The sequence below is a fragment of the Psittacula echo genome, assembly GCF_963264785.1.
Source record: "Psittacula echo genome assembly, chromosome: 4".
Lineage (NCBI taxonomy): Eukaryota > Metazoa > Chordata > Aves > Psittaciformes > Psittacidae > Psittacula > Psittacula echo.
In genome coordinates, this window is record NC_137738.1 from 29,608,761 (window position 1) to 29,625,988 (window position 17,228).

Genomic DNA, 17,228 nt, shown 5'->3' on the forward strand with positions numbered 1-17,228 from the left:
CTCCCAATTTGTAAATTATGAATGACTAAAGATAGATCAAATGAAGTAAATGCTGAGAAATTAGTATATTTCTTAGAACAGCTATACTTGCTATATGTTGAGATAACAACCTAGGAAGCCACACACATAAAACCCCACATCATTCAAAAACATCAACTCAGTTCTACCGAGCATAGTCTTCAGCAGACAAACTTCTTACCTCCAAATATCACTTCCTTTAGAAAACATGGAAGACTTGATAACTTCTGGAGCCATCCACGCATAAGTCCCTGCTGCACTCATTTTGGTTGTTCTGTGCCACTCTCTAGCCAGACCAAAGTCTGTAATCTTCAGAGTTTTATTACAAATATCATCATGTTCCATCTTCTCTAGCAACAAAACTGCAAAAGATTGAGTTTGTAAATTAACGCAATAGGAATCAAATACAAATATCCAGTCATGTTATTAATTTCACAAACAACTTGTACTGCACAGATAATTGTATACTTTAAATGCTGCAAAAATATCATGGTTTTTTACAAACATGAAAAATGTTTTTGACAATTCTAAGCTTTTCTAAGCGATGAAAGCCAGAAACACCTACAGTGTTATAAGTTCTTTATGCAACTGTATGAGTAGATATTAAACTAGCACAAGAAATCCACTGTAAAGAGATGTAAAGTAAAGCACATAAGTTCAAGAAAGCTCAAAACACTAACATCCCACAGACAATGACAGGATGTGAAAAAGGCATTAACTTTCAAATGAGTTCTGAAGTAATAAAAACAGCAATAGTAAACCAAAATTCTTATAAGATATTAGGAATAAGAATTCTTATAAGAGACCTGGAAATCAAGCAGGATGCACTGTATCAGTTCATAAAATCAATCCTTAATATTGCACCCAATCCTGGCTCCTACTCATCTCAAAAAGTGTGTAACAACTAAAAGAGGCATGGAGAAGGACCCAACCAGGGTGCTCAAAACAGTATATCAACAGCTAAAAGGAATGGTTAATAGACAAGGAGTCTTCCACCACGAAAAGAAACATCTGAAAACAGAATCTATACCACCACCTATGGAACAAAAAAAAGCTGTAGGTAGCAATTGTTTATGGTTTCTCAACACTAGAAATGGACATCATTGAACAAAATTAGCAGATAAGAATCAAACACGTGGCAGTCGTTCACACAACGCACAGGTACGTGAACTTTGGAATTCTTGGCATAGTATGTGAATACTATTATTTTAAATAGATTTAAACAGCACCTACACAAATTCACAGAATTTGTTCTCTGTAAAGAACATCCATATTAAAAAAAAAAAATTAAAAATGGATTTAAGTTCAAGAAATCCCTGGATCATGAATCACTACAAGTTGACAGGCTATATACCAGTGGAGTTAGCTTGCCCTGGGAGTCCCCCACTGGCAACAGGATACTGGACTTGGATGAAATCCATGTTACATGACATCCACTGTACCTTCATGGACGTTAAAGAGTAAATTATTCTTCTTTTGCTGTTGCAGCCTACAGTATGCATTCAGCGTCTGACTTGTCCACAACAACAGCATTGGCAGAGTTTTAACACTATTTTGTGAAGGTGTATTACAAGAAAAGAGAACTGGGTTATTGTGTTAGAGCCGACAAGGAGAGCAACAACAAATGCAAACAAACGTCAGTAACAATACACCATAATTTTAATTTAATAAGCAGTTCCTCCATCATGTCTACGCTAGTAACTGTTAGCTTGAACTGTCAAAATGATCTCCTGGAACAAAGATCAAAGGTTGAATGACAAATAAGAAGAATCATAAATGCATGTATTTTCCAACTACATGTACTGCAAAACACAGTACAGGGAACTCATTAATAAAAAAGCAGATGCAGAATTACCCTCCCTTACTGAGAAAAAACTGATGACCTTGCACATGCAATTGCAAAAAATTGCATTTTTACTGGTACAGATTAATTACACTCTTACAAATATTTCAAAAATGACACAAATCCAGATGAAAAGAGCTCGCTTTCTATTTTCAGGGAGCTTCTTAACAAAGAGTAGCAGAAATGAAAGCCAAGATGGTAGAGAGACCAAGAGCACACCAGACAGCACCACCAGAACAAGTTAAATTAATGAAAGAATTTTTATACTTTTATACTGAATCAAAGACCTATTGTTTACTATTCCATTTCAAACATGTTCGGCAGAATTCCTGACATTCCTTGCCAGTCAATGTGACCGAAACCAAAAACAGTCAGTCTTGCAAAAGGTAACAACTGGCATATGACCAAGTTTCATCCTACAAAGGGGCAATGTTTCTCAGCAGTCCAAACTTCCCTTTCCGGCCAGTAGCCAGGAAAACAGCAATACTATACACAGATTACTTAGCAGCTGGGTAGTAAAAATGCTCAGCATAGCTGAGCAGTGCTCCAGAAGTGCTTCCCTCACAGTAGCCTAGCAACCTTTACTATAGCATCCTTCTGCCACTTCCACAGCAGCCTGGCCCTTGCTGGCTGCTAATCAGCAAGTCATTTTACAATCTCGTGCTTCCTCTGTTCACTCAGCCCCCACTTGCTTCTTTTCCAAATACTTTAAATTGCCTTTTCAGGCTCCAATATACCTGCAGTGTTAAGCTAGGCAAGAGCCAGTTTAGCACTTTTTGTTTGACGTTTTTCAGACTTTTTAATTTTCCTTAAAAGGTTCATACAAAGTGTTTTACTGCTGGTAAATACAGCCCAAAATATTTAAAAGCACAAAGCCTATTTGAAATTAAATTCATACCTACCAAAAAACCTGATATTAGAAATGCAGAACTGTAGGAAAATCCTATGTCCACCTCCTTTATTTGGACATTAGCAAAACCAAAGACTATGATGGTTTCTGAATTACTCAAAATCTAAGAGAAGGAGACTAAGTTGGATGTGCAGATTACTTTGCACCAAACTAATGTAAAACTTCACCTTGGACTATTATCTAAACCTTGCACGTACTACAGCCAGAAACAAACATTTGACTAAATATTTTAAGGCCACATATGATTCCTATTGATAACACCATTTTCAACTCAATTCTGAGTTTAGCACAGCTCCCCCCTTGTGACTCTACCTTTCTGCAATAAGATCAAGGGGAGAGTAAATTTATCAGCATCACAGAAGCAGAAGTTAGGGTTCCATGTGTCAAGCACTGCTTGAATATAGGAGACACTGCATGCCCAGAGCCATGTTCAGCTGGGGAATGAAGAGATGTTATTGCATGTTATTTTCCAGTAATTCCATGAAATATAAATCAATAAGTTGAAGATAAAAGCAAAAAATCCTAAAGTCAGAAAAAAATAAAAACATACAAATGCTATGCAGTAAAGTGGTATTGGAATCAGTAGATATGACACTATGCATATTCGAAAAATTCAAGACACTTTTGACATGAGGATTCTAAAAGCATCTGTAACAAAGACACTGTTCTTCAACAATACCGATAACAGAAGGAAAACCAGCGGATACACATTGTTGCACAAGCAGCTTATGCAATTTAAAAAAGAAAATTTTTTAGTAGAAACAGAGAAGTATCAGCAGAATTGTACAAAGCAGAAGACCTCATATGAACACTGAGGACTAGAACTGCACGTGTTCAACAACAGGAAATTAAAGCGAAGCAGATGCAGAAAACAGAATAGTTAGGATCCTCTAATGTCTTTTATTTACATAAAATCAGAAGAGCTTGTCCTTTTTGGTAGGCTACACAAAGCCTGTGAGAAGCTACGAGAACAGAAGTTAGCCATATCTAGAAACAGGATGCAGATTACACTACCAGTGCTTACTGCCAAAATACTCTCCCAGGTACCCTGCCTGATCAATCTTAGAGACATGCTCATGTCTCTAAGTGTGGGGTGCTACCAGGATGGTGAGTTACAGCTGGCTTCTTTTTCTACTAACCTTATGGCATACTGCAAGTATTTTATGGTGTAATATTATGCAAATAAGATGTCTTGCACACTTAAAAAGTAAAATCTATTAAACAGTTGCCCAAGACTGCAGTGGAACTGGACCTGCTGAGCCAGTTGGTACTTCCCAAGTCCATGTTCCTCTTATTTAAACAGAGCCAGCAATATCTCTCTGCCTAAACTCTACTGGTCCCATGCAAGCTGTTACTAGTGAGGAAAGGCACAGAATTTAGACTTAAAAATGAGGAACAAGTCTTAATAAAATCCCACCCAAATGCTTCCAGTCCCCCAACCTATTCCTTTGCCATTCCTTTCCCATCACTCCATCTCCAAACTCTCCTCTTTGGCAGTAACATGCTTTGAGCTACAGGGAGCAAAGGGTAAGAGACAAACTGCAGCAGCCCAGGTCAGAAATATATGAAGTGGCAGCCCGGGTCTGGACAGATTTGGAAAAGAGGTGCCTTCTCTGCTCTATTTTCTTATAAGCTTTAACTGAAATTTTATTGGAGAAATTAAAACTGAAGTGAAAGCCTGCATATGGATAGATAGGCTGTAACCAGTCAAGAAATAATAGAAAAGAGCACATCCCAACAAATCAGACTCCTGGGGTATATGCCTGCTCTTCCAAATTCAGACAGAACAAGAACTACACCCCCAGTGCTACTTTCAGAACTAAGCTGAAAGTCTAGAGAGGAACTGAAAGTATTCATTTCAATTGCAACTGTTTTGTTTAAAGCATAATTTTAAATTAAAGGCTCACATGCTTGCCTCAGCTTCTCTCCTTTTTAATTCTTAAAATTCACATAGCTTAAGAAACAGTATTTACAGCAAGCCTGAGGGACCTTTTAGTTGGCAGCACACCCAGGAAACCTCCTCCTAGCACTAAGCTCTTCAATGCTACTCTTTCAATGCAGGTTATTTCCTACAGTCTTAATTTTCTTTTTGTTATTAAATACATATAGATTATATTTCTCCAACCCTATCTCTTAAGTCTCCATTTAATACAACATTTCATTTGAAAAATCTCTTGAAATCCAGACTTTATGCAGTTAAAATCAGTTTTATTTATTTTTCGTAGTGCAATTCAGCACTTTCAGGTGACCATTTTCTGTTACAACCCATTTAAGCGAATTGAATAAACGTATTCTGAGAGAAGCCATGTCAAAGTATTGAACACCTTTTGAACAGTTCAGATGTACTGAATTTAAACTACCCTTTAATGCTGAAACTTAAAAAAAAAAAATAATCCTGAAATACTCAAGGCCTTTCTATCCTTCCTATCATCTTTATGCCTTCTACTACACCCTCTTTATATTCTCTATTTTGTTACTCATAAAAATAAAATGTTAAGCAATTTTATGTTAACCTTATTTTCCCAAGTCAGTTATTTGCCACTAACTGCTTCTTGCTACCTGATCTACAGTTTGCTAAATAGCTATCATGGGTTTTGCAAATATAAGCTATTTAACAGTATAGCTACTTAAATTACAATGATTATAGGTAAGACTGCCTACGTGTCCACTACATTTACCACCACTGATAAAGCTATTCATAAAGACTACCAGAAAGAAAGATGTTATACTATATAACTCTACTTGCAAACAAAGATTTTCCAGACAACACTGCTACTGTCCTGTGTGTCATGGTCCTCCACACCCAGTATGTTCCCTCTCCAATTGTTTGCAAGTGAATCTGGTTCCTGTTAATTCACTAAATCAACACACAACAAAACCAGCAGGGCAACCTTGTATCTTTACGTGGGAACCAACAGGCAGAAAATACCCTTACTAAGTGTTGCATATTCAGTTACGGACATACAATACCTTGTCAATATCAAGAGACCCACCTCCATTATTTTGAGTTGTTTGATTCTGACTGTAATTAGAAACTAAAATTTCAACACTGCTTATAGAAGCCATGCCCAGCTTTTAAACCACAAATTAACTAACCCAGTGAAAACATTAACTGATTAGAACATCTTTAACACATACAAAATAAGATACATTTGCCTCTACAGCACATGGTTTTGAAATACCTTTCTTTTCTCCTATAGGTTATCAGGATAACAGATGCTATCTCTGTAACCAGTTACCTGTCAGATGGTGATTATCTTGCTAGATTAAGCTTAGAGCTCATCATCAGCAAGGGAATTTCATCCCTTAAACACTGATTATGTATGTAGGAGGCCTTTCTCTTCTTTCAGGGATACTCCTCTGTCATCTACATCCCTTTACAGCAGGCATATAACCATCTCGTAATTTTTATGTTAAATTGAAAGCAACAATTTGTTCTTATATGTATCTGTCTAAAATCATCTAGCTTAGAAGAAATAACTAAATCCTACCTCACATAAGCCAACATATATTTAAAAAAAAAAAAAAAAATCCTGAACAAAGTGTTCCCAATTGGAAAGCCAAAACAAGATAAGACTGGACACAAGAAGTCCTTGACAGCATGAATTGACAAATACACACTAACATCATAAGAAAAACATATCCCACAGTTGGATATGTGGACAAGAAAACCACCAAAGCATGAAAATGTCAGGGAGTCACCTGGCTGTCTTGAGGAAATAGAGGGAAAAGAAGAGAAAGAGGGATGAGAGATTTCAACAGCTTCAACACACCTTGCATCACCATTTTTTGCTTTCCCTTCAGTTCTTTAATAACCATTATTAAAGCAACTTTGGGCAAATGGAAACTTGAGAGAAAGAAGAAGTTTTAACAAGTTACTGGCACAGGCTGCAGATGCTACAAGTTACTTTACTGCCTGCCATTTGTGCTTCACTTGCTGTTCATACAGTTCTGTAATGCAAAACAGAAGTTTCTATTGTGCAGTAAGAGGAAGTACCAGAAGTAACAAGCGTTTGTAATTACATATTCAAATATTCATTTAAAGAGTAAATCACCAGTAAATTCTGAAAAATGTAGGATTTGGATATTGCATCAGCAAAAAATCAAAAGCACACTGTACACTAAACATTCTCAAATATTCTACTTAATAAAATACTAAGTTTAGTTCTCCTATTTAAATATTACACTTAAGAAAAGTTACTTCATTACAGCAATTCCTCCATAATTTTACAATTACATGGAAATCAGGAAATCAGTCAACACTGAAACTTCGCTTTAAAACTGAAACCACTCAGTTATGTGGCATCTACCAGGACACTTCCCTACTTACTTGACACAGCAATTACTTTCTTTTAAGCTCTTTCTTCTTTGCTTGCTATTATTTTTTGCAAAGCAATAAAACAGTAACCAAAATGCAGGTAGATTAGAAAGAAATGCTAAAAACAACTAGCAATAATAGTTAAGTGGTGAATCAGTCATTCCTAAAATATTCTTCCAGTTTCAAACTCTACAGAACAAAGTGGCTGTGTACCTATTCTTTAAAGAACAACACCTTTATTATGAAATAGTGATTTATCTTTTTTTAAAGAACTCCTTCCTGTTCCTAAAGAAACAAAATGTAACGTAAAGTAAAGCTTTTATATTCAAACTGCAAAAGGAGTCTTAGCCAACATATAATGTATCAGGTACAGTTTCCTCCAACAGAAGCTTTCAGAAAACATACTAATCACTTCCCTAACCCGAAATTCAAGACCTAGACATTCCTTTCAAAACAAAGTAAATCAATATATGCCATACAACACACAGAATTCACCAGGGCAATGCAGTTGAAGTTCATCATCTCAAAAATAGCATCCAGGGGCAAGAGGTGACAGAGGTTACCTTCCTTCAGAACAAACAAGTTATCATTCTATCATTAGTCAAATCACTTTTACAAGATCTAATTAAAACAACAACAGCAACAACAACAACAACAAAAAAAAACACACCAAAAAACCCCACCCCAAGAATACTCTATAGTATCTTTTTTTTTTTATTTTTTTTGGGGGGGGGGTTAAGTAAATAGAACAAGACTTGATGCAATTTGATATTTCAAGCTAATCAGGCGCATACATGGCTTCTGAATATACGGAAGTATTTACATAGTTGGCATACTTTTCCTGATTGTAACATACTACACTCAGCAACCACGTACTTCCTTGTTGCTTTATTTTTTGTGATCTGTATCAAGGTGCATTTGATGCACTGAAATTAAAATATTTATTGCACAAAAAAAGAAACTTCAAAATTAAAGTTTAGAAAAGTTTAATATAAATGCATACACAAAAACATTAAAAAAAAATTAAAACCATATTCTACCTTTAAAGGTGAAGTTTATTACTCAAACTGAAGCATAAGGGTGTAGGCTGATGTCACAACCAAGACCATAAGAGCTTGCTGCCACTAAAATACTTATCTTAATCTCCTCTCCAGTTATAACCCCTCATCCTGACAGCTTCCCCTCCCCACTCACAGTCTAGCAACTGGCTAGTCTTGAGAGACCCAACTAGCCAGACAGCTCAGCAAAAAATAAAGCCTGCAAATAAACAGCTTAGAGTAGTTTTCTGCTGGATCCCTCAGCTGATTTAGCTCCGAGCTACTGACCATGCAAGCACAGATTCTGCTGACACACGGAAGAGGGGAAAACTTGTACCTGGAGATGGGTGGGGAAGCCTCCTTGCACAGCCAGCTGCTCAATGAAGCCACACATCAGCTGCTGTACTAAGTGAGAAGACCAGCAGTATTTCAGAATTAATAGAGCTAAACTTTTACATCTAGCTTTAGTCAGAGATGCACAGGTAGAATCCAGCTTTGCTACTTCTTTCATTGTAAAGTCATCTCTGAAAAAATTTACTACTGAAAAGAACCAGTTGAATAAACTGAGGACAAAAAAATTCTCAAACCCTTCAAATATGCCTTCTGTTATGAAATCAAACACTGATTGTAGATGCTTAGTCAAGTTTAGTCACTGAGTTTCCTTCAAACCCATCAGTTGACATGAAACTCCTTTAATATCATTTATATAAGGAATTTTAATAGATTACACTCCATAAAGTATTCTGACTTAGGCTCTAAGTTTTTTTATACAGAGTGTTTGAAAGAACCTTACTGATTTCAAACACTTTTTGCCAAACAACCTGTTTCAAAACAAAGCAGGGAAAACAAAACAACAAACAAAAAAACCCCACCCTGCAACAAACAGACAAATTTTGAGACAACCTTTTTTTTCTTTTCTTTTCTTTTTTTTTTTTAAATAAAAAAGAAAAAAAAACTTAGAAGGGAGAAGAAAAATCAAAACATATTCTGTGGAGTAGAAGGACTGCTGCATTCCATCCTTGCAGTTTCTTCAGTAGCTGAGGAACAGCCCCTCAGGACTGTGTGTTTCCAAGAACTCCGATCTTTTTTAATAGCAAAGGCAAACCACTTATTTTGAAATGAAAACTCTGCAAACTTGGCAGTGCTCTCTTTCTCTTGGGAGGAGGAAATGGAAGGGAAAACCTGCTCTTTTGACTCAGTAATTACTGTAACATTCACTACTGAGTTAAAAAGTACCTTTTTTTTTTTTTTTTACACAAGGAAATAAATGTAGTCAGTCTCAGGAAGAATACTGGCATCTAAGCCTAATGAAAAAGAAACAAACAAACAAAAAAATAATCACAAAACTGCCTAAACATTTAATACTAAAATATAACCAGTTCCAAGGGTTAATTTGTCCCATAATGAACCACAGAAATGAAGCAGTTACTCCCTGCATTTTTGAGAGGGCTAACTTATCAGCTCCAAGTTAATAGCACACCTGCCAAAACACAGATTTTAGTCACTGTGAAGAGAACAAAGCATGATTATGTAGCCAACACTAGCATGTCTAGGACTGATTTAACTGGAGCTATGACCCCACACAAAAAAAAAAGGTTAAACTTGGCAGAAAGCTCCAAGAAGGAAGAATACTTCTGTGGTGACATTATACAAATACGTAATTTCTCCACCTTATCGTATGCATCCTATGACTTTAAGATGCAGTAAGTGGGTCAAAATTTCAGCATTCACTTACTTTTAGCTCCTTATCTGAGGTAAGCTCTCAGTAATGTGGTCAAATAAGGTAAAAATAGTGACATTAGTTTTAAACTGTCAGCCTGTGAATGTACATTTCTGACACCAGTTGTTGTTTTGGTATTGCTACTATAGACAACCAAGTCATTGGTATTTGATACATTTAATATATTTGTATCTATAGAATCATAGAATAGTTAGGGTTGGAAAGGCCCTTAAGACCATCAAGTTCCAGCCTCTCTGCCATGGGCAGGGACACCTCACACTAAACCATGTCACCCAAGGTCTCATCCAACCTGGCCTTGAACACCACCAAGGATAGAGCATTCACAACCTCCCTGGGCAACCCATTCCAGTGCCTCACCACCCTCTCAGTAAAGAATTTCTTCCTTATATCCAATCTAAACTTCCCCTGTTTAAGTTTGAACCCATTACCCCTTGTCCTGTCACTGCAGTCCCTGATGAATAGTCCATTCCCAGCATCCTTGTAGGCCCCCTTCAGATACTGGAAGCCTGCTATGAGGTCTCCACGCAGCCTTCTCTTCTCCAGGCTGAACAGCCCCAACTTTCTCAGCCTGTCTCCATACGGGAGGTGCTCCACTCCCCTGATCATCCTCGTGGCCCTCCTCTGGACTTGTTCCAACACTTCCATGTCCTTTTTATGTTGAGGACACCAGAACTGCACACAATACTCCAAGTGAGGTCTCACGAGAGCAGAGTAGAGGGGCAGGATCACCTCCTTCGACCTGCTGGTCACGCTCCTTTTGATGCAGCCCAGGATACAGTTGGCCTTCTGGGCTGCAAGCGCACACTGAAGCCGGCTCATGTTCATTTTCTCATCGACCAACACCCCCAAGTCCTTCTCCCCAGGGCTGCTCTGAATCTCTTCTCTGCCCAACCTGTAGCTGTGCCTGGGATTGCTCTGACCCAGGTGTAGGACCTTGCACTTGGCATGGTTAAACTTCATCAGGTTGGCATCAGCCCACCTCACAAGCGTGTCGAGGTCCCTCTGGATGGCATCCCTTCCCTCCGGCGTATCAACCGAACCACACAGCTTGGTGTCATCGGCAAACTTGCTGAGGGCGCACTCAATCCCACTGATCTATGTATAGATCATCTCTGTTTACTTAAATAAACAAAAAGAAAACAAACCAAAGTAGCACTCCCGAGGCTCAAAATTAGAAAAAAAATCACTGCACTTTTTAGAAGCATTATTGCTGAAGGTCACTGAGCTGAACTCCAATTTTAAGAAATCATCAGAAATAAAATTCAAGGACAGAAATCACCCATACTGCAAACACTCCTTGCAAATGTTCATTGTTCAAGGCCATCATGTTTCAGAACTTGAAACACTGAAGCATGTTTAGAAGAAAGTTTTTACTTAGTGATAAGAAAACTTACAGATTGCAAACAAAAAGTCATTCTCTTCTAAAGTCAAAGAAACCACAAACCAGCATTCAACATCCAAATACAGTTCAATGATGTGTCACCTCTATTTTTTTGGGGTTGCAGAACATAACTTTTTAATGGAACTTTTAATATTTGGTGAGAAGGTCCAAAGGCATGCATTGTGTTCGCAGCCTCATTTGGGAGGGCGGGGCAAGTGAGTGGAAAGAGGGGATGGGAAGAGAGAAATCTGTAACTGGAAACTCAGTTATATCTCAAATTTTTCTAATGCTACGCTAATACTATCAATGCCCATCTTCCAACCCTACTTTGCATTCTGATTTGGGTTTTTTGGGGAGGTTTTTTTGTTTGGTTTTTGTTTTTGGGTAAAATACCTCATTGCACAAGCATTATAGTCAGCAGTTAAACTCATTTCTCACTGTTCTGGGGAATGAACAAAATTATAGAAGTATTTTAACAGGCGATGGGAGGTACTTAGCTGCTTGTTTTTCTATTAAATTCTATGGAAATAGGTTGCTTGCACAGCGCAATTTTCAGAGGCTGGTAGGTATGTGACCATACCCTCAGGGTAACAGCTTTTTAAAAAGAAAACAAACAAACAAAACCCAAAGTAATGCTTGAAGTCTTCACTAACATACAAATATTACAAACACTCTAACGTAAAGCCCTACAGTTCAACTTATAACCCTATCCCAAAACAGAACTTTCTTTCAGAAAAGATGATCAGATACTGAGAGGGTGGTGAGGCAGTGGAATGGGTTGCCCAGGGAGGTTGTGAATGCTCCATCCTTGGCGGTGTTCAAGGCCAGGCTGGATGAGGCCTTGGGTGGCATGGTTTAGTGTGAGGTGTCCCTGCCCATGGCAGGGAGGCTGGAACTTGATGATCTTAAGGTCCTTTCCAACCCTAACTATTCTATGATTCTAAGTGTGACACACAGACTAGACTCCCCATTGCTGGGCATGAAGAGGTCAACAGAAACATTGGTACAAATAAACCTCTTGCAGAAACCTGCTAGGAAAGAATCCAGTGCAGAGCAGGAAAAAAGGAAAAATCCAAATCTTCTAACAGCTGTAAAACAGATCACTTGGTGCCTTACGAAGAGAGCTAACAAAGAGAGAGGAGAAAGACATGAAGAACGAACCAAGTAAGGTCCAGAAAATGATCTAAGTAATATTATTCTTGAATTAATAATCCTACCTGGTAAAGACGTAGAGTCTCGACACCAAATAAGGAACAACTCTACAGTTGTCAGATGGACATAGTCTGGGAAACATTAAAATGAAAGCCTGTATTGAAAATTAGTTATAAATAGGGGCATTAAAAGTTCTGTGTTTTAAATTAATTACATTACATTTAGCTAGTTTTTCAGCCTAGAATCTTGTTTTCGGCATTGAAGGCTATGTATATATGCTCTTGAGCCTTGTTAAGTTTGAGAAAACTCATTTTAAATTGAAGAGCAATTTTTCTCCCACTTGTTAACGTCCAGACTAGAGATACAGAAAAGCATCAAGCAGTAGTAAATTTAGAAGGTAGGAGGCTGAGGTGAAATAAATGGCTACTGCAGTTAAGCCTTCATATACAAATAAAATAACTGCTGGATGTTACTCCTCCTCTGGAAGCTTAGAGACTGTACAAATACTGTGCTACAGAGCAGTAGTTCACAAAATTTCATTTGACAGATACTATATTAAAATTACTAAGTTCCTGAATATTAATTTTAAATGCTGGAACACATCATTCAAATGAAAATTAGCTGCTATGATATTTCAGTAGTAGTTATTTTTACTGCAGATTGAGACAACCACAGCAATCAGTTATTCGAAACTGTTCTTTCTTGAATTCCAGCATCTTTCTGAGCACAAAGTATACAACATATTTATGTGCTGCAAGTAAAAATACCAAGTAAATATAATATGAGCATAAAATGAAACATCTCCTTTGATGAACTGGAAAAAGATACATTATAGCTCAAGGCTGCTAAGCTTTTGCTGCTCCCACAGAATCCAACCTGCCTTCAGGGTCTCTAAAAAAAAATAAAATCCCTATCTACATAGTCTGAGCACACATCAAATAATGAAACAAATTACTGGGCGCAATGTTTTGTGAAACAAAGTAGACCATTTTCATGTGACATAATTATATTCAAAAGAGAAACTTACTAGAATTCAATGGCATGCTAACTTTTAATAGACCATTACCTTCAAAAGAGATGCTGCTTCCCAAATTGACAAAATTCTGTAATCCTACCACACTTTGCATAAGGGTGGTTTGATGTGGGGTTTTTTTGTGGTTTTGTTTCGGGTTTTTTGTTGGTTTTTGGTTTTTTGGGTTTTTTTAAGAATACTAAGTGGACAAGGTTATTAATGCTACAGCTCCTTCCTGCTATACATCTCCACATTCTTCCGGATGTATAACCAGTTTTTATGTTGCAATGCTGCGGCATTATCTTTACAGCAAAGCACAAGGCAGGGCTACTACCACTCATAGAGAAGCGATAGGAAGCTGGTGTACCTGGAACAGTTTTTATCTTTATGCAATTTAAGTCATTAGGAATAGTGCAAGCATTAAAGTACCATGACTTCCTACATGAACACAGCATGGAAAACTACAGCATAATAATTTTAAACTGCTAAATAACTTCTGGTCCCACTATTTTATCTGACTGATATTTGTCAAAGTGATACCATGTATCTCAGAGATAAGTTGCTATGGGTTTTATGAAAGTCAGTTGCCTTACCAAAGAGGAACTCCACTTTGTTGTGCCAGAAAAAAAAAAGTCCGTTGCTCTCCAGAGCTCAGAGAGGCCAGTGAGTAGGAGCTTAGCAGCTAGCCAGGCAATACAAGCAGTTTCAAACCAATTACAGTGTATGCAACCTGCCATAGGAAGTGCAGGAGTCACCCAGTACTGGAGGTGGGCACCCTGGGACAACCAGGCTTAGCCCAGAGGGAACACTGGGGATGTGGAAGGGAACAGCAGAGCAGAAGTTCCACAACTGAAAGCACCATGAGGAGAGGGAGATGCCGAATACATACCCCTAGTTTTGTTGAAATAGAACAGGGGAGCAGTAACTGGCACAGTACTGTTGACAGAAACAACTCCAAGTTTCACTGCCATTAGACAGCATCTTGGAACTCTATTTCCAAAGAAAGTTAGGTTGAAGCTCAAGCCCTCTGAAAAGCCACTTCTCCCTCAGAACTATCAAACTGTAACAGAATTTAATTTTTAATTTTCTTGGTAACCATACAATAGAAGATTCTGAATTTCAAACATTTCATAACATGCAAGTAATCCTTAGAACTCTACTTGTCATGTGAGAAAGCCTTCCCTCTTCAAAACAGAGTCAAGAGAGAAATTATTCACCCAAGCAATAAAATAAGTTCAGAAGATGACAGGTTTAATCCTAGTTTCTTTCACTTCCTCTCCCTGAACAGATAGCCTAAAGTTGCTAGGTAGAGAAGTAAGAGAGAAAGCAGTTTTAATGAATTCTTGAAAACATCTCTAACGTATTTTAAAGATGTTTAGTAGAGTAACATGAGCAATTCTACTGCAAATAACCTGTAAAAGCGAAGAACCAGAGATAATTTGTTCTCGCTTTTCTCAAACTCCAACACACCTTTCATCATCAAAAGCAACTGATTCAACAATTCTGCCAAACCACATTGCACTTCCTTTTGAGGTTTTAAAACCCAATGATTTCTATTTTCTGACTGCTTTTCATGAGACTAGTTTGAAGAATGTCATATTAAAGTGGACTGTCCAATTTCAGTTTCACTGTTCTCTTGTATGTTTGATTCCCTCAGACTTCATGTATTGCACTCATTAGCATTGTCACGTCCATGGTCTTATTCAACAATCCTTGAAACTCAAGCTGTCCTTTACAATTTCAAAAAGGAATATAAACTCAGCACACTTCAGACAGCTGAGGGCTGCAAAGAATACTGGGATGGCAGAGGAGCTGGTGCAAGCCACAGCAAACTGAACCCTATTCCTATATGCATCCATGACAAATGAGAACAGAGTACTTTATCAGCACTGTTTTAGTACACACAATCTGCACAGAATCAACTTTGTCCTTGACTTTGTATTCATGGATAGGTCTATGCCATAAGCAAGATATTCTGAATTTCTTTTAAGTTTTCCTACAAGTACATAAAGCTGCTGCACTCGAAGTGCCTTTTTGGGTTTGTTTTTTTTAAGGCACAGTCTTAAATCAATCCCAGAATCACGAACTGCTTTTGCTACACTAGACTTCAGAAAGTAAAAACCTTGCATACTCTATCTGAACATATTATCAGCTTTCTTCAGAATATTAAAAAAGAATGAGAGACTGCACCAAGCCCTTAAACAACCACAGGTCTTGTAACTAATGGCATGTCCTTGTCCACAAAAAAGCAATCAGATTCCCCCCCAAGAGGAAAAAAAGTTGCCCTTTCAAGGAGTCAGCAAAACATGTGAAATGGGCTAAAAAGACAGATGTAACCATTAGTGTCCAGTCTTATAAATTCCTGTCTCTATTTTCAGTAAAATTTAACTTTTTTATAATCAGCTTTCATACTTAATCAAGGCTAAGTTTGTACCCAGGAGATAGAGTTCAGAATGTTCAAGTATTTTCACAATTTGTAAAACATCTGCTTTTCAGTCACAGTACCATTTCAGAATTCATTGATTATCCATGATGGTTTGAAAAACTTCAAAATCTTTCAAATTCTTTTTCTTCACATTTTAGATTACCTTCTTAATCTATAAAGTGTATCTAAGAACATAAGAACTACTTCTGAGGAAGTTAGTCTCAAAATAGACCATGTTTTTTTAAGAGAAATTTCTCACCATGTCTCCTGCACAAACAATCCACAGTTCGAAAATCAAGATTAGAGACATGGTTACTATGTTTTACTATATCTAAAGCTAGAAGTGTTTTTTGTACCTTTGTTTTGTCTGTTTCTGAATAATCTTTAAATATAATTTTACATGGACTCCAGAACCCCACAAAACACGAGTTACCCCTTACTTCTTTGTTCAGCCTAACATACAAGTTTGTTAGTTTTTCTTCCCATTACAGAAAACATTTAAATATCTATTTAATTCCCTTTTCTTGCCTTGGCAGAAACAACAACTTTCTTCTACCTCCCAAAAGGAAACTTGGGCATACAAACCTAGATGGTCACTGTTGTTAAAAACCCTCTGCTCTCAAGGTTCTTCTGTTTGTGTCACCGCCTCTTCAGTCATGTCAATTTAGCATCAGTGAAACTATGCTAGATATGCTGCCTTATAGATCCCAACTCCATGAAATTGCTTGGAGAGAAATAACACACTTGCCTTTGAGACGCTTGCTTTGCCTATCGCCTGCCAATTGCAAGCCCAGACATATATCCTTCCTGGATCAAATACATCGGTGGAAGGGGCTCCCTGCCCCTGGCTGGAAAAACTAGTTCTTTTTTATTTTCTACGGAAATAGTCTGGGAAGCATTCCTTACTCTGCCATGTTAAGGGCAGTCACTTTTCTAATTCGTTGTCTAAAGAAAAAAATTCCTTTTAAGTACCAAAACTAGTACAAAACTGATACAGCTGTATACTGCCTAGAGGTGTCTAATGGAGAGAACAGAGCCACCCCCCCAGCAGTTCATGGAAAGCAGTGCTGAGCAGTTGAGGAAGGGGTGCTGCTAGATCCCCGTCTTGCAACTGTAGCCACTGCTGAACTGTTAATATCCACACTAAGCAAGCAAATCAGTCAACCTTAGCAGCTTTCCACTCCCACTGTGCAAGACTGGAAAAGACTACAGTAAAAGGATGAAGTGAAATCTTTGATGAATTGATGAGTTAACAGAACAGGGGATACTGTCACGATTTACAGAAATTTTAAATGCATGTTATTGAGCTTAATTACCATAGTATGTTATACCACTAGCGCATCATTGTCTTCCAATGCTACCATCTAGTTGTATGATCAACAGACAGGATT

General features: G+C 37.6%; 1 protein-coding gene across 1 annotated transcript in view; it reads right to left on the minus strand.

Moving 5' to 3' along the window:
- The window catches only part of MAP3K21 (mitogen-activated protein kinase kinase kinase 21), a gene marked incomplete at both ends in the record, with an annotated part of 45,793 nt that overhangs the window by 26,133 nt on the left and 2,432 nt on the right, over positions 1 to 17,228 (minus strand). The window contains one exon of the mRNA XM_080615983.1: positions 200 to 380. Within this exon, the coding sequence (XP_080472109.1) occupies positions 200 to 380 (181 nt within the window). The remainder of the gene's footprint in view (positions 1 to 199; positions 381 to 17,228) is intronic.